Source organism: Daphnia pulicaria, chromosome 4 (assembly GCF_021234035.1).
Source record: "Daphnia pulicaria isolate SC F1-1A chromosome 4, SC_F0-13Bv2, whole genome shotgun sequence".
NCBI lineage: Eukaryota > Metazoa > Arthropoda > Branchiopoda > Diplostraca > Daphniidae > Daphnia > Daphnia pulicaria.
Window position 1 is genome coordinate 18528810 of NC_060916.1, and position 23809 is coordinate 18552618.

At 37.9% G+C, this 23809-nt stretch overlaps 4 protein-coding genes and 1 long non-coding RNA gene across 8 annotated transcripts; 2 read left to right on the top strand and 3 right to left on the bottom strand.

Moving 5' to 3' along the window:
- Window positions 1-301: 301 nt before the first annotated feature.
- LOC124338640 (trifunctional enzyme subunit alpha, mitochondrial-like) lies at window positions 302-3900 on the bottom strand. Its single transcript, XM_046792783.1, has 14 exons — window positions 3736-3900; window positions 3333-3545; window positions 3183-3269; window positions 3014-3102; window positions 2701-2951; window positions 2434-2638; window positions 2197-2372; window positions 1969-2136; window positions 1651-1873; window positions 1377-1576; window positions 1103-1308; window positions 867-1033; window positions 753-791; window positions 302-689 (listed from the first exon to the last, which is right to left on the bottom strand). Exons 1-14 carry the CDS (start codon window positions 3797-3799, stop codon window positions 486-488), a joined length of 2292 nt encoding a protein of 763 aa, XP_046648739.1. The 5' UTR covers window positions 3800-3900; the 3' UTR covers window positions 302-485.
- A 314-nt stretch (window positions 3901-4214) lies between these two features.
- Window positions 4215-15568, top strand: LOC124337538 (tyrosine-protein phosphatase 69D-like). 4 transcript variants are annotated; one of them, XM_046791561.1, is made up of 13 exons: window positions 6350-6463; window positions 6535-6867; window positions 7115-7284; window positions 7348-8651; window positions 9691-10422; window positions 10487-10976; window positions 11060-11538; window positions 11609-12025; window positions 12093-14738; window positions 14998-15108; window positions 15167-15252; window positions 15322-15418; window positions 15477-15568. In XM_046791561.1, exons 3-9 carry the CDS (start codon window positions 7161-7163, stop codon window positions 12960-12962), a joined length of 4416 nt encoding a protein of 1471 aa, XP_046647517.1. In that variant the 5' UTR covers window positions 6350-6463; window positions 6535-6867; window positions 7115-7160; the 3' UTR covers window positions 12963-14738; window positions 14998-15108; window positions 15167-15252; window positions 15322-15418; window positions 15477-15568. The 4 variants fall into 4 exon arrangements, with proteins under 4 accessions (XP_046647515.1, XP_046647517.1, XP_046647514.1 ...); XM_046791558.1 differs by having other exon boundaries at window positions 14998-15104; XM_046791559.1 differs by lacking the exons at window positions 6350-6463; window positions 6535-6867 and adding an exon at window positions 4215-4350 and having other exon boundaries at window positions 14998-15104.
- Window positions 5754-6450, bottom strand: LOC124337541. Its single transcript, XR_006917414.1, has 2 exons — window positions 6365-6450; window positions 5754-6293 (listed from the first exon to the last, which is right to left on the bottom strand). It is a non-coding gene; the product is annotated as an uncharacterized LOC124337541 (long non-coding RNA).
- On the bottom strand, window positions 15564-16980 carry LOC124337539 (NADH dehydrogenase [ubiquinone] iron-sulfur protein 3, mitochondrial-like). Its single transcript, XM_046791563.1, has 6 exons — window positions 16820-16980; window positions 16679-16762; window positions 16246-16493; window positions 16072-16184; window positions 15889-16021; window positions 15564-15828 (listed from the first exon to the last, which is right to left on the bottom strand). The coding sequence occupies exons 1-6, from the start codon at window positions 16908-16910 to the stop codon at window positions 15673-15675; spliced, it is 825 nt and encodes a 274-aa protein (XP_046647519.1). The 5' UTR covers window positions 16911-16980; the 3' UTR covers window positions 15564-15672.
- Window positions 16981-18002: 1022 nt separating this feature from the next.
- On the top strand, window positions 18003-18869 carry LOC124337540. The gene is made up of 3 exons (XM_046791564.1): window positions 18003-18183; window positions 18248-18469; window positions 18528-18869. Exons 2-3 carry the CDS (start codon window positions 18259-18261, stop codon window positions 18650-18652), a joined length of 336 nt encoding a protein of 111 aa, XP_046647520.1. The 5' UTR covers window positions 18003-18183; window positions 18248-18258; the 3' UTR covers window positions 18653-18869.
- Window positions 18870-23809: the final 4940 nt, after the last annotated feature.

Below are 23809 nucleotides of genomic sequence, written 5' to 3' on the forward strand. Positions count from 1 at the left end.
CTGTTTCCTCTCAATTATAGAAGACACTATCGTTGATGCACTACATCACACGACACCCGCTATTACTTGACATTCTTCAGTTCATTCTTTGAGTCGCTATTGATTTCTACAAAGCTACAAATTCGTAGCTACAAAATTAGTTTAGTTCTTATTGTTTCAATTTTCGTGACACCGCATACGGTACTACATTTAATCAACCATAGTTTGCAATAAATATGTTTAAAACTAAATCGTTATTTTTCACAAATTGTAATCAGACGCTTGATAATTGTTTCCTCCAGTTTTTATTTTTTAAATTTAGTCCCGATGAAATATATAGTTTATTTCAAAACATCATTAACTAGAAAAAAACAAAAAGACCCTTTCTTAACTATATTCTAAGGAGCCTAATTGGCATCACTTAAAAATTGCATTGATGGTGCAAAATCGATTGAATGGATACGCGACTTTCACCACGTTACTCCATCAACGGCCAACACATAGCTCTAATTACGAGGATAGAATTTCTTGTTGCCTTTGCTGTGGTCCAATAGTAGTTGACAAGGTGTGAAACATTTGCCATAAACAGACTCAAATTTCCCCATGATAGCTACTAGTTTTTCTGCCCCAAACTCATCCACGAACCGGAAAGGTCCTCCAGTAAATGGAGGGAAACCCAATCCAAAAACAGCTCCAATATCACCTTCAGCCTAATTGAATAAAAATAACGTTAACTGCCGCAATTTAATTACATAGTGTACACGAAGGCATACCGGACTAGCGAGGATTCCTTCTTCTAAGCACAACAAGGCCTAGATAAATAAATAAAATATATTGTTAAAATTAACTACAGTGTTTTGCAATTCACATATCACACTATACGGTACCTCGTTTATGAATCGTGTGGCAAGTCTAAATTGAATGTCTTCGTCGCTTTGTAATCCTTTCGGTACCAGTGAATATTTCTTTAGCAAATCCATAGCCTCCGTGCAAATTGGTCTCTCTCCTTTGGTTCCTTTCTCATAAACGAAGAAACCTTTGCCTGATTTCCGCCCTAGAACGCAAACGCAATTTTTTTTTCTAAAAGGCCCGTATTTCAAGTGAAATAGAAAAAGGTTTATACCTGTGATCCCAGCCTTTACCAATGAATTAAGGACCTCTGGATCAGCTCCCGCAAACCGCTCTCCAAAACAAGTAGTCAAATACTTTCCAATATGTGCACCAACATCAATGCCAACTTCATCAGTTAGAGTAACTGGACCAACAGGGAAACCAAATTTTTTGCCAAGTTTATCAATCTTCCTTGGATCAGTTCCTTCTAGAAGAAGTCTAAATAAACAATAATAGTTTGATGGTAAAGGAAATCAAAATGAGCACAAACACTTTTAAACATCTACCTGTGAGCTTCAGCCATCATGAATGAAAGTACACGTGAAGTATAAAAACCAGGACCATCCCCTACTATAATAACGACTTTACCCTGTCGTAGTCCCACGTCAACGGCCGATGCAATTGTATCACGCGATGTTTTGGGATTTGTTATAATCTCCAAAAGTTGCATCTTATCGACTGGAGAAAAATAGTGCATACCAATGACCTATTCCCCCAAAAATTATACATTAATTAAATTAATATGTATGCATTAAAGCCATTTAATTAATTTCGAATTACTTTTTCCGGACGCTTGCTGGCTTCTGCTATTTTTGTAATTGGTAAGGCACTAGTATTCGTGGCAAATATACAGTGTTCTGGGATGAGCGCTTCTACTTCTTTGACAACACGGTGTTTAAGGCTCAAATCTTCAAACACAGCTTCGATAACCATGTCACAATTTTTGAACGCATCGTAATTTAGGGTACCAGTTAAGTTTGAGGCAATACGGTCACGCTCAAAACTGATAATAAAAAAATTATGTTTACCTTTTGTTATTCTCCAATGAAATTAAAAAAAAAAAAAAAAAAAAAAACGAAACAAAACAATATTTTATACCTGGTAATTTTTCTCCTTTTCATGGATTTGTCTAAACCCGCATATACTTGATTTAGGCCTCGAGATAAACCAGCAGGTACAGCATCTTTAAGCAAAACATCAAATCCTTTAACAGAAACTTGGGCAATACCAGCACCCATTAAGCCAGCGCCTATTATCCCAATAGTCCTAGAATCATTCGAAGTAATAAAGATTATACACTGGAATAATTTATTAAAAAATATTTACTTCGTCGGCAAAATTGGTTTCCCAAATCTATTCTTTTTGCATTCAGTTTGACCATGAAATAAACCAATTAATCCACGTGATTCCTTAGTGACTGCCAGTTGTCCAAAACCTTGATTTTCAGCAGCATATCCAGCTTCCAATCCTTTATCTAAAGTTGTTCTAATTACTTCTAAAATCTAAAAGCAACATTCACTCAAAAGTTACAAGGTATTCTAATGATGCATTATTTTATTTTACCTTCAGAGGTGCTGGGTACAGCCCATTTGTTTGCTTCATTACTTTGGCTTTGGCCTTTTGAAAAATTTGATCTTTCACCAGGTTATACTTCAATGCAGCCGCAAATAAACGATCAGTGATTGGTTTTTCACGTTTAACCTTCAATGAACCAGAGGCCAAATTTCCAGCAGTACGTACAGCTACTTCTTCTAAATGTTGCAAAGTTCTAAAAAAATTAAAGTATAACAATCAATAAAACAAACATATTTTTTCTTTGGCAATGTTTACTGATGATCAGGTTTATCTAATCCTGGGCCCAATGGCTGCACAGTCAGATCAACAAGACCAAGCTTTTTAGCTTTGTCTGCTTTGACATTTTTGCCAGTAAGGATCATATCCAGAGCAGTAAGAAGAGATGTTAACTGCGGAAGGCGTTGAGTACCACCACCACCAGGCAAGAGACCTAAAAGTACTTCTGGTAATCCCAAAGCAGTCTTATTCTCATTCACAGCAATCCTGTAATGGCAAGCCATGGCAACCTAAACCATTTACATTGATGATTATGAGACAATTTTGATTCATACAACTGTAATAATCTGACCTCAAGTCCTCCACCTAAACAGCTGCCCATGATTGCAGCTACAATGGGCTTTCTACTGTGTTCCATTTCCATCAACAAATCCTGACAAGCTAAAAAAGTAGAGGTTGCATGAGTTTTCAAAATTAAACAGCAAACAATTAAACAACTAAGACCTAGCTCAAGTGATTACCTTTTGATAGCTGAGAAGCTTCCTCAGCTGTTTTACATTTCTGGAGCATTGAAATATCAGCTCCAGCGATGAAACAACCTGGTTTTCCTGATGATTTAAAATTTGGTTAATAACACAAAAATGTACAACAACAGGCTTTTGAAAAAGTACCTGACATCAACACAGTGGCTTGCACATTTGTATCTTTAGTAATCATGTCCATGATCTCTTTGACTTCAGTCATGGTTTCAACATTGAGTGTGTTGACTTTGGAGTTTGGAGAGTCAAGTTTGACAATGGCGATTCCATTTTTAACCTCGTACTTGGTATGTACATAACCATCACACCTTCTTGATGTTGAAAGATGACGTAATGAAAACTTGCCTATGTTGCAAAGTTATATATGAATACTAAAAATATTTATATTTAATTTCACATGGTAACTCTGCACATTATAATAAATAGAGTAAGACAGATCGAAATAATCAGTCTGTCTTTAAATACTCATAGTGTTTGCATGAACACTGAAGGTGCCATTAGTTTTTTACGACATAATTTTGAGGTCTTCACTTACCCAATGGCAGGTTGTTAGGAAAGCTTACAAATTTGGAAATGGAAATTAATCTGCTGGTAGCCATCACAGATCGCAAATTGATTTCCCGCAGAGGAAACAAGAAATGAATAAGAAACGTAGCCGGTACTGCGGTAGTAAATTAGTTTCTAACACACCCGTTTGGCGTCTGCAAAGCACCGGGCCAGCGACTGATAAAAAAACGTCGCCAAACGGCGTGCGCTGTAATTTCTGTGTAATCGAGGAATTTATTGATAATTGATAAACAAAAAAATCCCAAAAAAAATTTAACATGCGACAATAGAGAATGTCGTAATACATATTTAGCACGGTTTGTTAAGGAACAGAGATTTTTTGGTTTTCCGGCTTTCCGTCTAGGCGAGAGCACTCTGGTGTGTGTGTAGCAGTGCACCAATCAGAAAATTCCTTTCAAAAATTCATCAACGAATCACAACAGACATCTGATTAGAGCAAAATAGCAAGAGCCAAGAAGCCAAAACTAGTGTCATAGTGAAAAACGTTCTGCTGTCGAAGAGGCAAAAGTGAATAGCGGTCTGTCTTCTTATAAAGTGTGCCCTAAAAGAAATCATGTGTTTAGGATAAATTTTTATTGAAAAGGTACAATTATTTATTTGTCATTCTCAGATTCACTATGTATTACAAGTTAACAATGAATGACGTATACGTGAAACGTGAGACAACATTTCAGAAATACCGACAGGGGCTTAATTGAAACAAGTAAATGTTGTCCTGTGAAAGGGGTCTTGTCCAGCAGTTTAGTGTACAGTAAAGGGAATTGTCAGTTAATTTATTGCTTAAAGGTTGTTGGTGGTCAAATCTATTTTCTTTTTCTTTTGAATCGTACATTGAGAAATCTATTGGCCTCCGGAATCCGGGAGCGAGCCAATAAACAATCAGCTGTTGGCCCCTGCCGATAGGGGGCTCGTTGGCTTTTGGCGTTGGCGTTTATAGGTGTTTACTTTTGAAGCGTCATTCCAGTTAGTATTTTATATTTTCTTTAGATTAATATTTTAGTGTTAGAAAAATTCAATTATATCCGTATTCCGTTCCACTGTCGCTTGATAAAATAAATAAAATAAGTTCTAGTGTCGGGGGTCGGCCCGGAAATGTTTCCGTTTTAGTGCCGTTTCTAGTGTCAGATTAAAAAAGTTCTTGTAGTTTCTCGTTTTAGTAACTACACTACACGAAACCAAAAACTAATGTTGTCAAAGCGACATACAAAATGTTAAAGTAAATATGTTATTGTAAATAACTGTTAAATTCCGATACTAGAACGGGAAGCTTTCATTCGACTCGGGTAGGGAACATTTTCAAGTCTGAGACTTAACGTCCAAAGAAAATATTAAAATGCCAACTAGAATGACGTTTTAAAATAAAGAGTAAACACTCAATAACCAGTTAACCACCTACTACAACGCCCCTTGCTGCAGGAGCCAATAGCTGAATTGTCTATTGTGTAACCATATGACGCACGTAAATTATTTTTCTGAATCATGAAAGAATACAAAATTCAAAAATAACATTGAATAGCGTTACGTTGAAAAATATTTTTCCTCTTGCTTGCATTTTAAAACTTCCAACGTATATTCGTTCGTTTCAAACTTGTATCTTATTTTTTAAAGTTGTCAGCTAACTTAGATGACGTTTTAGTTATTTCCTTGGAAATTGGTAATTTCACTCCTTTGTTTAACCTTTGTGTTTGGAGGTATTTCTTCAAATAAAATCAATTAACACAAACTTTGTTTTCTCTGAAATCGTTTTTTCAGAAATGTTTCGCAATACTCCAAACAGAGTTCAAATAGCCGGACAGTCGTGATGAAACATTAACATTTTTCATTCTTGATTTTTTCTTTCAGAATGCCTGCTTACATCTTTTTATTATTGAAATTCTTTATCAATTGAGATAGATCTTCAATTGTTCAAAAATTGATAGGCAGACTAGTACTTGAGTTTATTAGCTTTCAATTAATATGATTGAATCATACAAAACACTTTGAGAGTTCTTAAGAATTGTGGTTTTTATTGTACATATTCCGTTAGGCATTAGTTTGGCGGAAATGCAAAATGTTGCTTTCTCTGATTAATAAAACGATCAAGTCCAATTCTCTGGTTGTCTGGTACGGTAGTTTAGTTTGTGTGATACCAGTGATTGAAATAACACAAATTTCCACATAAAGTATGATTTCTTGTCATCCGTTTTAAAAGAGTTAATGGCGACACGATATTCATGTCCGGTACATTGGTATCGGTATGTTTTTCTCGTATCCTTCTCGAGAGTTTGCTTTATTAGGTTCATCTTTTCACTTACTTTGTAACACTTAATGATTACTTTGTAATTTAGAAGATAACGGAAATATACACATACCAGGTTACAGAAAATGTTTTGAAATAGATCCAAACTTTAGAATCCACTGTTTAAAAGGATAAAAGTCTTTCAATGTTTATTCCCCTTTTTTAATATCGCGCTTGTCCAAATGACGGGTTGCAAATACGGGAAGTGCTCGTCAAGTTACTTGACGGAATTTGCTTTATCAATGATACTGCAAACATAGCCAAACCGTTTTCCTTTGTAATATGTATGTTGATTTAAAACCAGGAACGGCAGACCTACCATCCATTTTTATTACAAAGGGCTACAGGTCCCTTCCCAGGCACAACTTGTTACCATGTGCAGGAATAATCACGACTCACGAGCATGGCCGCTTGAAAAGTAAATGGTTTCCTCTGTAGATGACTCTGATGCCTATTTCTACTATCACATGACCAATTTCCCCATCACAGTTCTAGCAAGCTCCGCCCAGAAAACGCCGAAAACCGGGCTACGAATATACCAAACTGGGATAGGGGAATCTGTACAGTCAAGTTGCGGCCATGTTTCTATATCTCTGCTCTTTGAACGAACACCGTCGAAAAAGCCGGCAGCTTGCTTTGCCAGTAGCAATTTGGCATCCCTGCCCAATCATGGCTCATGGCGTCTTATTTCTTTTCGGAATTAAAAAAAAATGTTTTTATTTCTTCTGAAAGTTCCAACTGTGTATTAGACTTGTGAAATCAAATGAAATAACGTTGACATTTGGTGATTGTGTCTGCATTTGAAGTACTGACAATTTTCTCGTAAGTTACTCATTGATCGGTATCCCCACCCAAATTTTGTGTGGTGTTTTTCAACTGACATTGTTAGCTTAGCTTGGCCTCTTTAAGTCTTAAGTGCACCTTAACTGAGCTCGTACCCGGTAGGATTGATCTCAAAAGCTGGTAAAGAAGTGAATTTAGAGCTAATATTTCCGTAGATGTCAATCATAATATTAATTTAAGAAAGTTGTCAAGTGAATTAATCACAAATTTTGTTGTTGCTATGCAGGAGTAACTTGGTCAGCTGCATATAGCTGATTAAAGCTACTAAAAATATGGACAAAATAAAGACCAGAATGAAATCATCCTTTCAAACCCCAGATGAATCTTCAGGAATCTCAAATTTGTTTTCCTGTTTGGCAGCATTCATAGTCATTGCAGGGATTGTTTGTTGTGCAGGTAAATTTCTGTTAACCCTGCTTGAATTACTGTGGATTTATTTATAATGTTGTTTCTTGACAGAGTGTTTAAGTGTGGAGAATCTGAAATTCTCCAAAGAATGTCCATCAACTGTGACATGTGAAGCAAAATTTGCACAACACCATGAAACAAGTGGTATCAGAGCAACTTGGTTACTCAATGGCAAGGAAGTGAATGAAGAAAGATGGAAATCCACTGAAGACTTCAATGGATCTGCCATATACTACCTGATGCTTCCCTGCAACATTTCCAACATTGGAAATGTAACATGCAGAGTGTCAATTGAAAGAGACCAGAATGGTGTATTAGAAGCTGAAAAAACTGTGCAAATACTTTTTCCAGTTACTCCAACCATCAGTATGATAAAAGGCGCTAAAGTAAACACAAGCTCGTATGCTTCGTTACAATGCTCGGCCAACGGATACCCAGCGCCCAACATAACCTGGACTTTGAACGGGGTAGAAATCAAATCGGAATCCCATAGACTTAACGTAACTCGTTCTGAAGAAATGACGACAGCACTATCTAAGATAGAGTTTAAAAGTACTGTCCGCTCTGATAATGGCACTTATACGTGCCAAGCATCTAACAAAGCCGGATTGGAAAGCAAACCCGTGACGCTTTTTATCCAAACCAAACCTGAAGTGGCAATTGATTTTGCCTTGGGAGTTGGCAATGGTAGCATTTACCTTAATTGGACTCTGAATAACGGAAATCTCCCTATTCAAAGTTATCAAATCAAGTACTTGAAAGATGGTGAACAAAGCTGGCAGTATAGTCGCATTGCTCCAAACGTATCTGCAACAAGCTTAGTGATAAACGACTTGGAACCTGATGTAGCATATCATATCCAAATTGAAGCGGAAAATGTGATGGGTAGAAGCCACCCTAATAAATATAAAGAAGCTGTTAAGACTCTATCAGCGGAAGCCGAGTATATTCCTGTGGTCGACATTAAAGGTTCTACATCAAATTCTTTCACACTCGGATGGACAGCTCCACCAGAAGAAATCCGTCACCTGATTGGTCATTATATATCAGCCTACAAGGACACCGAAGGAGGGCAAGAAACAACCATCAGAGTTGCAGCCGTGGACGGTTCGCCAGTTCATCTTTTTACCAATCTAAAGCCGGCTACCATGTACTTATTCAAGGTCAGGGCATGCCATAGGTACACTGGCCACTGCGGAAATTTCTCCGATCCCGTTAAGGACAAAACAATCGACGGAAAGCCTACACCACCTCGTAACGTAAAAATGCTCTGTGAACGAAATGGAAATAAGTACTTTGTTACTGTCACTTGGGAGGCTCCAGTTCATCCCAATGGACAACTCATCCATTTCTCGGTATGTATTTCCAATTTCAAAATGAAATACAGTGTCTACTTAAAGTTTGGGAACGCTCAAGAGAACATGGAAAAAGGTGATTTTCTCGGCGCTCCCAAAATTCAATTTTCACCGGAAAGCGGCGAATTTTTTTGGACGTAGTCATTAGTGTTGGATTAGGCATTTTTTTTTTCAATAGGGGTAAGGGTAGTTTTTGGGTTAGTTTTAAAATATACAGTACCCACCACAGATATTGGATGGACCACTTCAAATTTTGTCGTTGTTACCCATTCAAGAATATTGGATCACCTTTAAAAATATGTCATAATTGTCATATGGCCTGTCTCTACCCGCGGCATGGCCTTAGGATATGATGGATAAAGGGGAGGATTGTAAAACAAAGGATTTCCTCCCGTTTTGCCACCCCCATTCCCTAAGGCCATGCTGCGGGTAGGGACAGTCCATGTGACAATTATGACATATTTTTAAAGGTGATCCAATATTCTTGAATGGGTAACAACGACAAAATTTGAAGTGGTCCATCCAATACCTGTGGTGGGTACTGTAGAGCTCTGGAACATAATAAATTTCCAGATGTTTGCGTAAATAGAACTGAGTTGATCCTCCCAAATCCGCATTTTGCCAATATTAGAGGGGGGGGGGGGGGTATGAAAAAAAAATAGCCAATTTCCTTTTTTTCCCAATCTAGATGCCCTCCCTTTTTTGTAAAAATTTTGCGGGGATTTGAGACTACGCAACAACTGCACGAGGGGAGAAAACAGCTGAAATTTAAAAACGGGTTTTTAATTCAAAATTGGATAGAGTTCTGTTTCAAAACTACCCTTCCCCTGATTGAAAAATATAAAAAAAAAATTAGCCTAATTTTAACCCTAATAACTACGCACAAAAAATTTTCGTCGCTTTCCGACGAAAGTTGAATTTTGGGGAGCGCCGAGAAAATCTCCTTTTCCATAAGGTTCTCTCGTGCGATCCCAAACTTTAGGTGGAAAGGAAATTTGCTATTGCTTATATTTATTCTTGCCTCTATTTTTCTGTTTAGGTAAGTTTGAGCGGAGTGGCATTTTATTTGAACGAGCAGAAAATTCAACAACGAGATGATTTTGGACCCATGACTCAGAACGTAGATGGGTCGAAATTTACAGCCTTATTCGACGATATTCCTGCAAATACCAACTACAGTGTCCACGTAAAAGCTGAAACTAGGGTACAGCACAGCCAGGCATCGCAAGCAACATGTCAAATGCCAGCTTCCATACCAGACAAGGAGAACCTGAGTGGTCCCTCATTGATGCGATATCAAAGGGCAGACAGGTGGGGCCTGCGAGCTAGTCTTCCCAAAGTGTCTCAGCGCAAAGGCCCAATTTGTTGTTATTCCGTTGTGTTAGTCAAAATGTTAGAAGGCGAGCCGCTTACGTCATTACCAGAACCTCATCGTTTGCCATTGTTAACATACGAAGAAGTTCATAGACAAGGAGCTGGAGCATACATCGCAGAATTATTCGATTTCGATCGTATTCCTTCTGATGTTGTTTCTTTGGGTGACGGTAACCGCATTGACAAACGAAATCCACCATGCAAATCATGCTCGGTTATCCACGGGCCAAGACTAACCGAAGTGGAAGTGGAATTGGAGGACCTTGAGGATTTAGAAATTGCAGATCGAATTGAAAGAAGTTCCTCTAGAGATTCACCGACAAACATGATTGACATTGAAGTACTGTCCGACGATGGAGCACTGGTTCCGGAGAGCAACTACACCTTGTTCGTTCGGGTAAATTAAGTTGTCATTAATACCTTATGATTAGTTTAACTAATAGATGTGCTGAATTTAGTAGTTGTTCTCTCCGAATACGCGAGGGCAGGTTGAGAGCGTTTTCAGCCCGTATGCAACTCCGATGACTCCAAAACCCATCCCATCACCATATCAATCTGCTGATCGGTCTGTGGTACTTATGGTTGCCCTGGGAGTCTTGTGCGGATTGGCATTTGTCCTGCTGTTAATTGTTAGCAGTCTGTTTTTCCTGCGCCGCTACTCCAAACACGTTGCACAAAGTGAAGGAGTAGAAATGTCATTAAGTAGCTCGTGCCGTCATCTATGGAGTCGATTTCGTGATGGTCGACACCTACTCGTGTCACCTCCAAGCACGTCTGCTGCTCCAATAGCTAAACTGGACATTCTTCAAGCATTTATGGAACGTCACCAAAATGCCGATTACGGTTTTCAACACGAATACGAGCTCTTGCCCGAGCGTTTTGCTGATCGAACTACTCGAGCTTCTGATACAAGAGAGAATATGCCAAAGAATCGGTACCCAGATATAAAAGGTAACAATCTAAAATTACCCATTGTGAGAATACTTAAGGATTTTTTCAAATCATAAATTTTTTATAATTTACAATTATTTCAGCCTATGACCAGACCCGAGTGAAGCTTAACACGATCAATGGAGATGCTCATTCCGAATACATCAACGCTAACATTGTCATGGGATACAAAGAGCGAAAAAAATTTGTTTGCGCACAAGGTCCAATGGAGGGTACCGTGTACGACTTTTGGCGCATGGCTTGGGAACAACGAGTCGAAATTATCGTCATGCTGACCAACGTAGAAGAGTATAATAAGACCAAATGCTTTCAGTATTGGCCTGATCCTGATCCGTCGAGAAATGCGTCTACTCCTGAACCGCTATATGTTGACCCAGTGGCTGAAACGCAATCCAATGGTGGAACCACTCATTCGCCTTCTAACGGCAGTACAGTAGACATTCAACAGCCGACAGTGCTAGGTACCATTAAAGCTCCTCAAGGCGACAAGACTTTCGGCGACATCCGTGTGATTCATGTAAAAGAGAAACGCTATTCGGAGTATGTTGTCAGAGAATTACAGGTGAATTTTTTTTCGATTATTCTTTTGTGTATTATAAATATGTATACTTACAATTCAAATTTATTGCTAGGTTTCACGACCTAAAGTCGGTACTCCTACTGATCCTGAATTGGGCATAATGGAAAGGGAAGTTCGTCCAGTTTTTCAGTACCACTACCTAGTCTGGAAAGACTTCCAGGCCCCAGAACATGCCACGGGAATTCTTCGCTTTCTCCGTCGCTTGAATGAAGATTACAGCACCGATCGAGGACCCATTTTAATCCATTGCAGCGCAGGTGTAGGACGAACGGGAACTCTGGTGGCCATTGATCATTTAATTCAACAAGTTGAAGAGGAAGGCTCCGTCTCCGTATTAAATACAGTCTGCGATCTCCGTCATCAACGTAATTTCTTGGTCCAGTCGCTTAGACAGTATATTTTTGTGTATCGTACGCTCATGGAATGGGTGCAGTTTGGTAACACAGAGATTGCTATTTCAAATTTCCAGGTACGTTTTAATTGGTAATGATTATATCCTCTTGTTTGAGTTAATAACGTTATTTTTCGTCTACCAGAATGCATTGACTAACTTGCGAATGAAAACGGAAGGTCGGGTTAAGTCTCCACTCGAAGAAGAGTTCGATCGATTGGACCAACCATTTGATGACCGCAAACCGATGAGTGTAGCGTCATCGGATGAGAATCGTGCAAAGAACCGCTATGAAACTGCCATCCCCTTTGATCGGAATCGCGTTATCCTGACCCCAGTGGCTGGTCGAGACTATTCAACATACATAAACGCTTCGTTCATCGAAGGCTACGACAACTCCGAGTCCTTCATCCTGACTCAAGATCCCATGGAATCCACTCAACGCGATTTCTGGCGGATGGTGCTAGAGCATAATATTGTAGTCATAGTCATGTTGTCAGAAATGGGTGATGCATCGGATACCTCTTGCTGCCCACAGTATTGGCCTGATGATGATCAAGAAGCCACCCATGATCATATCGTTGTGAAACACGTTTCCACGGTAACTCTCCCGGGATACATCCAGCGTGACTTTATCGTCCGCAGTACCAAAACTCGTGAAGAAATTCGGACAACGCAGATTCAGTACCTCGGTTGGGGGTATTGCACCAACGGTCTTCAAGATGATTCTGTTCCACCACCTCAACAAATCAGCCATTTTGTAACAGTGGCCATGGAAACTATTGCTGCTCGTGCTCGACAACTCCAACCAGGATCGGCCTGCCTCCACTGTAGTACTGGCAACATTCGTAGTTCAGTTATGGCTGCTTTGTGCATTCTGATTGAGCAAGCTAGAACAGAAGAATACGTTGATGTTTTCACCACTGTCAGAAAGTTACGCTCGCAAAGGGCTCACATGATCGAGTTTCCAATGCAGTATGCCTTCTTATATGACGCTCTGGCTAATTATTTATGAACACTCCACCTGACATATATGTGTCTTCGACTCCACAAACTATTGGATTGGGCAGAATCATCTGTAATCTCAAAAGTGAAATTGAGGGGAACTGAAACAAAATTGTCATGAATGGTGTGAAAAATTAACACCTAAGGCACATCGGGTTAGCCAAAACTACTAAAAAGTGCATTAGTTTTTGAGAGTGTAGTCATCTTATTTCCATGTATTTCATTAGCCACTGCCTCTCCATTTAAATGTGCCAGTGTACACACCCCTCACCATGCCCACCCTTTGTAAATTTGCCAACGTCGAAGGCAGCAGTCCTCTTCAGTCTCATTTTTTCTAAATTTATTCTTCCTTGTGTCTTGTCATTTCCATTTTCTGTCAGCTGTCACTGGATTTCTGACACTGGGCTAGCCTTTGTCATGTGGTAATCTCGTTGATTTTGAGGAAAAGAAGGTTGAATGCGAAAGCAAATGAAACGAATATCAGAATCGCTTTTGGTGCAAGTTGGACCGGAGTGTAACTCGACGCGGCACTATTTCAACGTCATATTTTTTTTTCTTTTTAGTTTTTTTTTTTCGTAATGGTAGTATACAGTTTTATTTGCAGTGCCAATGATTTAGAAGTGATGACCAACGTTAAAATTTGATTCGAAACCTTCTATTATGTGTACGCGCTTGTCACATTTATCGTGTGTGTTGCTCAACAACATCGTTGTATGCTTTCGCCTCAGTGTTATTATCCTTACGACATCTCTTCTCTATCTCGTAATCTGTTTACCCTAATCTATTAACACCGGTAAATTGATTTATAGAATAGCCTGTAACTTTCCGTGATTTTTAATTATTATTTTGATGACAATTGTTTCGTGCAGTACTCTCCCAGAAAGAAAAAAAATATTTCGCCATCATCTACTCCTTCACCTCCTACAGACGTCGTTATTCTTAAAAGCTGTTGTAACACGATGATTTTGGCCTATACCCAGTCACTTTATTTCAGGAAGGGCCGGCAAAAGTCAAGATGAGCTGGGTCGCGTTCCGTAAGGAACCGATTGGAATGAGTTCGTAAAATAAACTGTCATTTAACAAATAATACATGGAATGTATTTCTTAACTACTAATCTTTAGTAAACTACGCTGAAAAATCGGGGTATTTTGTAAACAAAGCCCGGACCTCGCTTTGGTAATAAGTTTAGTCAAGTCTTCCTTGGAGCCTTGGGCTCTATCTGCCCTTTTTATTAAACCAACAATTCAGTAAATATAACTCACGTAAAGTCCGTAAAGTGCCCGTGAATGTTGATATCATTTATACATTGAAAAATAGCCTAAGAAAAATGCGAAACATTTCTAATTGCATGAATTATAATTAAAACCAAATAAATAATTTATTTTCGTGACTGCTTTGGTGTAGTCGCTATCTTTTGAACGAACAAAGAATTGTTCTATGCTCGATTCCCGGAGTTGTTTACGTTTTTTGATAAACAGGGACTCAAGAAAAGTTGAAAGCATTGATCGGTGATAGGTCGCAGGTAAGGCAACACATGCTACGGTAATATACGCTACAATTTTGGTTGACGCGTACTTTTTGGAGTTTAGGAAATAAGTATTTTGTGGTGGACTCTTATATGCTTACATGAGCTAAGTTTAGTGTTGCGTAGTTTGTGCTAGCTTCTATAAACTGTTTTCTTTAATTTCTTTCTAATGGCTTCTTCCAGTGAAGATGTTGAATCGATCGACCCTTCCTTTATAATATTTGATCAGTGCATTGGTTGTATAGAAGAAATAATAATGAGTAAGCATTTACATGTTTATCGACGAAGGGTTACCGTGGTTACTATTTATTAAATGATGTTGAATATCTGTAATAATAAGGCATGACAACTATTAATAGTTTTACAGCATTAGACTAACAATGAAGCTGCTTATGTCTTAACTGTAGGATGAACATCTCTCAAACTATAAACATGTGATTGGATATTTATTTATTTCTATTTTGATTCAAATGGATATTCTTTTGTCCCAAATTTTTTATTTCATCTAATATTCTTTAGGTGAAGAATTTCTCAAAACACAACACCATTTCTTGACTAAGCACTGCACAGTATTTGATGACATGGAAGAAAATAAACTTATTTATATGGATATTTTTCAAGATTATGTGGGTATGTTCTAAGTTATGATACAATACTTATAATAACTAGTAAATGTTACCAATTACAGGCTCAGCTTGTTGAAACATTTCTTGAACAAAAACTAAGGGAAATATTTCCTCTTTTTTCTATGGAGGAATTTGTCAAAGAGCTCAAGTAATTCAGAAAAAATTTTTCTACATATTTGATTTCCATTAACATTCATGTCACGATTTAATTATTCAGGAGTCAACCTGTCCAACTTGAAGGAGAAATTTTCGATATCTTGCGCGAGTTCACGGATTTCCTTTCGTTTAAGGCCATGATGTTAGATTACAAGACGGTAATATTAAATAGTATCATTACGTACAAAATTCTAAATAACATTAATTAATTACTAGGGGCAAAATTCAGACGTACTTCTTTTAAGTGGTTTCAAGATTTTAAAATAACACGGTGGCTATTAAATAAATTGTCAAGATCTCATCTCTAATAGGATGTTACTGTATTTATTATTTGTACACCAACTATAAAATAACTCCAGTCGCGTGTAATCAACAGCAGTTGAAGTACTTCTCGCTGATTTCCTGGACCAGGTTACGTGGCTTTAGTTTTATCCTCTTCCGTTCCAGCAGAAACTGCCCGAAAATTAGGAAACGTCTCCCACGGACTTGAAAGGTCGAATTTCCTAAATTCTTGTGCCAACTCTACTGGCTCAACAACAACACGTTTCGCTTCATCATCGTAACGTACCTGACGCGATAAAATTGACAAATTACTAAGCGCATTGATCGAAGAATTAATTCACCATACTTCAACATATCCAGTGAGGGGGAAATCCTTTCGAAATGGATGGCCTTCAAATCCGTAATCAGTCAAAATTCGTCGTAAATCAGGATGGTTCGCAAAGAATACCCCATACATGTCCCAAACTTCTCTTTCATACCTTCAAAACTAAATTAGGATAGTTCCTTTATGGATTAAATATGTTAATACCAGTCAGCAGCTTTAAAAACTTCATAGGAAGAATCGACCGGAGTCAATTCATCTGTGTAACTCTTGACTCGTATCCGTGAGTTGAATCGTAGTGAGAGGAGATTATAGATGACCTAAAATACAAATAGTAATAAGGCTATGATTGAATAGAAATTAAAAGAGCAAATTGTGTACCTCAAATCTATTTTCCCTTGAAGGAACATCCATGGCCCCAATATCGGCCAAACTAGCAAACTGACATTGATGATGGTCTTTCAAGAATTGTAGAACAGGGACTATTCCATCAGGTGCAATTAGAACCTCTAATTCATTTCCGGTTACAATCTGCACTTTCTGCACATACTTTGGCATACACTCTGCCACATATAAACCAAAGTCCATAAGGCTGGAGGTGGAAACAGCATCATTTTTCCTTATGGTGGCTGTGAAATATTTTCAAAATGTAATCATCACAATTTAACATTGCTCACACTGTTAATCAAGCCCTTGCATATGAAAAACAAACATTTATAACACACATAAAGATTTTTGTTTTATATCACTGGTATCTAGACTAAGCATACTCTTATGCAATGTGACTATAATAATATAAAATATTTATTCATACGCGTAGTATCCGTAGTTTGATTCCGGAAAAAAGTTGTGGATGACGCTGATAATTTATTGAATAAATTGTTGTTAGATCCCGTCCCTGTACAAAAACGAGAATTGGTATAAATAAAAAATAATAATAAAATTTTTTTTTCACCTTTTCGATAAATTAAGGAAGAAATTCCTCGAATAATACGTCCAGAAGCCGCCATTTGTTTTGCTATTTTGGCTAGACCAGGATAAATCATGGCTTACTTAACTTCAAGGCCGGTGTTCAAGTCACAAGTGTGCATCTTTCACTCATAACCCTTCTTTCTGTTCTGGAAGATGGTACATCTAGCGGTAAGTAAACCAACGTCAGGGCGGTCAGAGACACAAACGAATGCTGGTTAATGATCTTACCGCTAGAGCCACCATATTCCAAAAAGTTACGAAGCAATAGCATAGCGCAAATCCCGGCCTTGAAGTTATATCTTATATTTGAAGTTTCAACTTTCAAGTTCACTCAAAAACTGAAGATTGAAAGTTTGAACTTGCGTTATTATTTCATTTTGAATTATTTTAGTTTACGTATTTCAAGATTCAAATTTTTAAAATGCCGAAAAGAACTGAGGTAAAAAACAAAAAACAAAAAAAACACTTCCTCGCTAGTTAAAAATTAGTTCACTTTTTAAATTCAGGTGGACAAGTTAGGAAAAAAAGGAAAAACAGATACCAACGAAGTCAAACGAAAACAGTCCAAACCTACAGAATTAAAAGAAAAAATTCCGAAAAAAACTGCGGTAAAATAAAAACAAACAAACAAAAAAAAAAAAACACTTCCTCCCTAGTTGAAAATTGGTTCACTTTTTAAAATTCAGGTGGACAAGTTAGGAAAAAAAGGAAAAACAGATACCAATGAAGTCAAACAAAAACAGTCCAAACCTACAGAATCAAAATCAGAAGCAAGCAAATCGATCTTACCTGTTGAAGAAACATTGTATTCACTTCAAAGGGAGAAACGTTTGCTACTATCAAAATTGAAAAATGAGAAAAAAGAATTGTCTGAGATAAAGAGTGACTTAAAAAACTTGGAATTTCAATTATTGCGAAATCCTGAGAGGTAAAATGTTAATACTTATTAACCATTTGTTCAATAATTTTTACAATGTCTTTGCAGAAAAGAAGAAAAGTATTCAGAATTGTCAAAGAATGTTATGATGTGGTCCAAATGTTTTCGCATGATCATTGAACAAACCAATTGTGTCAAAAAAGAGGACTGGGAGTGGCATATATTCTAGGCACTGTTGATGAGTTGAAATTTGAACTCACTATAGTTTGTGCAAAACAAGTAAGCCAATTCATATCTTTATTATGTAATTATTGTTAACTTTGAGCTGGACACTGACTCACAGGAAACCTCTCTCAGGGGCTGTGTTAAAAAATCCACTATTGAAACTTCTGCACCTTGCAAACAAGAGCTTGAGCCATGGTTTGAAAATGTTGAATGCAATGTTGAGCAGATCTTCAAAGTTTTGAAAGGTATTGTTTTATTTATTTGTAGATTTTAGTTGTATCAAATATTAATGTAATTTGTAATACCCAGCTTATAGTGAAATGAATAATGCAAGGAAAATTGGACTTGATACTTGCAAGGAAAAGCTTCCTTCTCTAATTTCTGTTTCTCAGCTTGAAATGTTGGAAGGTATCACTGTTGAACTGAGCAATGAGGATGCTTATTTTTATCGGATCAAATGGAAGCTTGAACCTTGTCCAAAACATTTCGCGAAAGTGATTAATTATTGTCGCCTCGCATGTACTGAAGATGGTACAATTGTTATTCAGTTACACTTACGAATGAAAATAATTCTTTCTATTATATTTAGGTGTCAAATATCTGAAGAATAAGACTAAACTGTCAAATATCAAGAAAAAATTAAGTAGTTCTCCTGTAGAAATGATTCAACTTTTGGCCAGTGAAATCGACAGCTTCAGAAAGAAAAAAAGATGATAAAAACCTTACAGCACAGATTATGAAAAGCGCTTATAATTTCCTTTGTACTTGAGCTTTTTATTTATCTGTGACACTTATGGTGGAGATATCACTGCATTGCTTTATTGTTTCGGTAGAACTGATCTCTTGAACCACCTCCATCCCCTTTACAACTCGCCCAAATGCGTTTTGTTTGTTTCCAAACAGTTGAAACAGTGAAATATAAAACAAAACAAAATACTGAAATAAACTTATGTGTATCAAGTGTCTCGCATTTGAAATAGCCATATTTAATTCATCGGCAGACGACAGTGAACCCTTTCCTCTCAAAATCAAAATCAAGCTTAAGCATACTTTGTCTGGCTGGAAAGTGGAAACTTATCGAGCAGCGTTGTTCTCTGTCGGCCGTCGCTTCAAATAATGGAAACTGTTTTTAGTGAATGAAAGTCGTAGATGAATTAGACCACCGGGGCACCACACAGAATGCAGCGATTTTTATGTCTAGTCGAGCTCTTACGACCTTCTGTCGGTTAAGTTTAGCGCTGCCCTTGTAAAGAGGCAGATGTAGTACAGTACGTAATCACATCCACCAACGACCAGTCCACTCGGGAAATCCACGCCTTGAAAATACTTGAACACGCGTGATCCGAACATGAGTTATGAGTAACAATCCGCTTCCACCGAACAGCAGCAGCGTTTGAGAAGCCAGACAAATTTCCTAGACCTACGCTTCCTTTGGGTATCGGATTAGTCGAGGGATTAGTTTGAATCATCCGCAACGCAATCGTCATTTCTGTCGACAGAGATGACGGTCGACGAGACGATCAGAGACGGTCGATGTCAATGAGACGGTAGCAACGACAATTCGGCCAGAAAAGACGAATTATACTCGATTATGTCCAGTGACGTTCAGGTGAATTAGATTCGATTCTTCCATTCTCCGTTTTCCAGTCCCGGAATATTTAAGACGATTTTTATTATATTTATCTAAGACATTCTAGACGTACAGTTTTGCGGCAGATCGCGACGGATTGATGCGTCTCGTAGCAGGATTCCAACGACTCTTGTAGGGACTTTTCCAATTCATCCATTAAATCGGAATACGGATCCCCCTCGGTTTCTTTTAGGGCTGTAGCCCGGAGGTATTTGGGCGGTTTTTTTTCCATGGGTTTCCTAGATGGGTATTTTTGTAAACACGGGTTTGGGCGGGTTGGGCCAATAGCGTAGATGGGTTCAACCCGGGTCGGCCCACGGGTCATAAAATATTTACCGTCCGGGTCACGGCCCGGGTTTTTAACGGCCAGACGTACTTTTTTAAAATAATCAATAGGTTTTTCAATAAATATAGGGCAACGTTTACAAATTGAATTTGTATTCTTTGTTTAACTGAATAAAAAAAAATTGAGAACATGAAAAACATCAATGAACCGAAAAGAAACTTGGAAGTGTTAATAATTAGAAACATCCGAATTAACTGTAGTTATCGAACAAATACAAATTTTGTTTTTTCAAACAGTTTTCAAATTCCTGAATCTTCTTCTTCGTCTTCGGCTATCCTATCCCTATCCTTCATCTTTCACACACACTTGGCACTTTCTAGCTGCAGCTGCAGTAAGATTCTTTATTTCACTAATAGATGGCGCCACTGCTCGAGTTGGCCCATGGACCCGGCGGTTCGACCCATCGCCCGGCCCGTATAAAAAATGCCTCGGTGGGTCGAGTTGGTTTTTTTTTTTCCTTCAGCCCGGGCTGTGTCCCGGGTTTTCATGGCGTGGGCCACAGCCCTTAATAGTTTCCGGATCAATGGTGGGGTTCAGTGAAGGCTCTCTTCAAATTCTTGAAAACCAGCTCGGAAGATAATACGACTTTTTCTTTAGTTATTCATACTCAAACTTAGTCTATGATTTTGTCTTATTAAAAGTAAGTTTGCAACAATTCCCACCACGAGCGTTGTCATCGTTTTCCTGTCAAGTAAGTTTTGTCATGTCTGATGTTTTCTTGTAATGTGCTTTGGGTACCAATAATACAAATACACAGATATTCCATTGATAAGTAAAGCGAAATTTCTGTTTAATAATTCTTGACAGGAAAGCACATTAGAAGAAGAAAGCTTATCGGTAAGGGAAATTGTGTCAACGAAAGGTTTTTGTTTTGTTCTGTCCATTTCTGGGATGCAGTTGAAGAGAGAGAGAGAGAGATGGAAGACTACATACAGTCCCCTCCATAAGTATGGGATCACCCCGCGCCGTTCCATAAGGCGGCGTGTATTTTTCATATGGGTTTTTCGGGTGGCAAAAATCGAAAAAATGACATAAATTCACCAAACTTGGGATTTATGTCATTTTACGTTTTTTCTATTGTCTGAATTTTTTTCAGATTTGTTCCCCTATTTTTTATGCCTAGAAAAGTGGTGCACAAAGTATCGGATCACTCCGACGCCGGCCGTGTTGTCTTATGGCGCAAATGGGCTTTTCATATTGCTTTTTATATAATTAATTTTCTAGAAGGAATTTTTATTTTCAAACCCTTTTTACATTTCCCTTTTATAAATTAACTGTAAGATTTCCATTATGATCGGAACCATTTCCGAATTTTCCCAGATTTATTAATTTCCCCAGTTGCTAAAATAAGAGACTAAATCTATCGTTCAATATTGTTGCAATGATCTCTTTTAGTGTCCTTCAATGTTTCATCATTAGGAGAGAGATTGTTGATTTTCAAAAGGTATTCAAAAGAGAAAGCCAGGCTTTTCATGAAATTCTTGATGAAGAAAACTGAGGACCGTCTGCGAAATTCTCTTTTCAACAAGTTTTCATTCTTCGGGATTTTCGAAAATTCTTAAAAACTCAAGTGCAAGGGACATTTTGGGATTCCGATAATCTCAAACAGATTTAAAGAGGTTCCAAAAAGCGCGGGAATAATTCAGTCTTTTACGATGCCGGTCTTGATGTGTTAATTTTTTAGAGTTATATATCTTTTTGCACTGAATTTACAGAGCTACCAATTGGTGGTTTATCTATCGACACCTTGAATCCATTGCTTCCATCCAATGCATTCTTTTCTTTCATAGCGTGTTCTCTTTCCTCAAACTTAGGCTTGGAACTAGAAGGAAGAAAATTTATCCACAAGAAAGTTGATACATTCCGAACGAGAAAAAAAAACGGATAAAAAAAGTCTGATTAGTACGCCTCGGGCTCAGGCTCTGCAATGTCCCTGAGGAGTAAGTGTAGGAAGCAACTCGAGTAATAGTTAAAATAGTAGAACTTAATGCTAATTAATTCTTCCACGCCACCGTGCGGTATTCCATATTGTTCAGCAAAGTGAGTCAATCGGCGTTTCTTTTCTTCACCGAAATCAAATTGGTCTTGCCCATTACGCAACATCCTAAAGTAATTAAGCGATATATTTACCTGAAGAGACAAATAAATAATTCATGTGCTATACCTGTACATGGGGCTATTCTCAAGTAACTTCCACGCACGTCCTCGAGGGAATTTTGAATTCTAGGTTTCGCTCCTTCGCGAACTCTTTGTAGATTTCTTCGAACCTGGTAAAATATGAAGGTCGGGAATCTTAAATTTCAGGAAAACAACATATGATGATTGAAAATGGAAATAATATCACTCAAATCACACAATCATTTAGCCCGTTGCCAAAATAAAGAAAAAGATTCTGATACAAGAATCATTACACTATATATGTTTACCTTTTAATTGCATCTAGATAAATTTGAGAAGAGATCTAGGTGAGTTTATGACTTCAAGGTGGCACCAATTTTCTCAAGGTTCCTTATAAGTTGCCGATCATTAGGATGAGAATGCTTCCCTAAAACCAAACACTCATTGCTCCCAAAAGAAACCATAACCCGGTACCGATTGTTTCGATGTTGGGAGCAGCGCCACCTTATTAACACAATTTAAATATGTAAATAGCGTATTCACACAGAATGAAGTTTATTTTATACCTAGAATCGGGATGAACGTGGTAAATGTAGCCGTGTTGCAAGTCCACTAACTCTTTTCATCCGTTTCGGATCAAACACTAGCTCTGAATTTCCATCTTACAGTGCATCCATGTTAGTTCGAGAAAAATAGCGCTTGATTAAAACACATGAAGAGAGAACTGAAACAACAAGAACCACCAACGTTAACAAAGCTACTGCAGGATCACTGCTTCTAGAAAACGTAAGTCCAGCGCAGCTCATATTCAAGTTCAGGTGATCAAAGTCAAATTGCAACACTGACTAATATTCACAGGGAAGGGCTATTTATGCCGCTTCCACCAACACCAACGGAAAAAGTTTGGTTCATGGTCAAGGATGGGTGTTTCTCTTAACCAGGACTCACTGTGACTCGCCAAGCGTTGTGATATTTTTTTTTATAAAAAGAAAAATGGGTTCGTGTAAACAGCGGATCTTCCATTAAAAATTGTTTCGAAAAGGGAGGTGAAATATTCCTCACGAGTTGAATAGGAGCTTAAGTCCCACATTAAAGATTGACGACATTCGACTATCATGCGGAAACGTGGTTGGGCAAACTTATGTCACCTCCATTGGGTGCAAGAAAAAACTGGTTTTCGCCATCTGTAGAGGTATCTTTGAGCAAGACAGCTACGGCACTAAACACTCCTAGCTTTACAAGGTAATCATATTCAACCTTTGATTTTCTACTTCTTTCTCTTGCACCATTGGTTATCGGAAAATCAGACATTTCTGTGATTCGTATTCTTCGGATTTGGGTGAGGTAAGCTCGGAACTAAAAAGAAGATAATTTATCCATAAGCAAGATGAGACATTCCGAACGAGAGAAAATAACGGATGAAAAAAGTTTGATTAGTACTCCTTGGGCTCAGACTTTGCCATGACCCTATAAGGAGTTAATCTAAAAAAAAGCCTATTCTCAACCTTATTGTCTACGTAAAAAAAATCGTCGCATTCCAACGAACTCAATTGGTCTGAGAGCGAAAACTAAAGAGTGCTTGATTACGTTGGGATTCGCCCATGCCAGTTCCACTCCGGAATTCTTTGAAGTTATCGAATTTGGGATTCCAGTTAACGATGTGGATACCATTTTGATTTAGCTGAGAATTTTGAAGACTGCTCCGATTTCTCCTCAATCTAGCTGAGGGATCTGTTCTCTAAAGATTTGTTTTTACTGGGTAAACTTTATTTTTTGT

Bases quoted from the DNA above. Each gene is read 5' to 3' on its own strand.
- LOC124338640 (XM_046792783.1), bottom strand. From the start codon at position 3,799: ATGGCTACCAGCAGATTAATTTCCATTTCCAAATTTGTAAGCTTTCCT. The intron at 2,373-2,433 runs GTAAAATAAAAT...TGTTGCTTTTAG, and splicing joins TGTACCCAGCACCTCTGAAG to ATTTTAGAAGTAATTAGAAC. The intron at 1,874-1,968 runs GTATAAAATATT...TTTTATTATCAG, and splicing joins AAAAGGAGAAAAATTACCAG to TTTTGAGCGTGACCGTATTG.
- LOC124337538 (XM_046791559.1), top strand. From the start codon at position 7,161: ATGGACAAAATAAAGACCAGAATGAAATCATCCTTTCAAACCCCAGAT. The intron at 8,652-9,690 runs GTATGTATTTCC...TTTTCTGTTTAG, and splicing joins GACAACTCATCCATTTCTCG to GTAAGTTTGAGCGGAGTGGC. The intron at 11,539-11,608 runs GTGAATTTTTTT...ATTTATTGCTAG, and splicing joins ATGTTGTCAGAGAATTACAG to GTTTCACGACCTAAAGTCGG.
- LOC124337539 (XM_046791563.1), bottom strand. From the start codon at position 16,910: ATGATTTATCCTGGTCTAGCCAAAATAGCAAAACAAATGGCGGCTTCT. The intron at 16,185-16,245 runs GTACACAATTTG...TTTGTATTTTAG, and splicing joins CAAGGGAAAATAGATTTGAG to GTCATCTATAATCTCCTCTC. The intron at 16,022-16,071 runs GTATTAACATAT...TTAGTTTTGAAG, and splicing joins GTTTTTAAAGCTGCTGACTG to GTATGAAAGAGAAGTTTGGG.
- LOC124337540 (XM_046791564.1), top strand. From the start codon at position 18,259: ATGAATAATGCAAGGAAAATTGGACTTGATACTTGCAAGGAAAAGCTT. The intron at 18,470-18,527 runs GTACAATTGTTA...TATTATATTTAG, and splicing joins CCTCGCATGTACTGAAGATG to GTGTCAAATATCTGAAGAAT.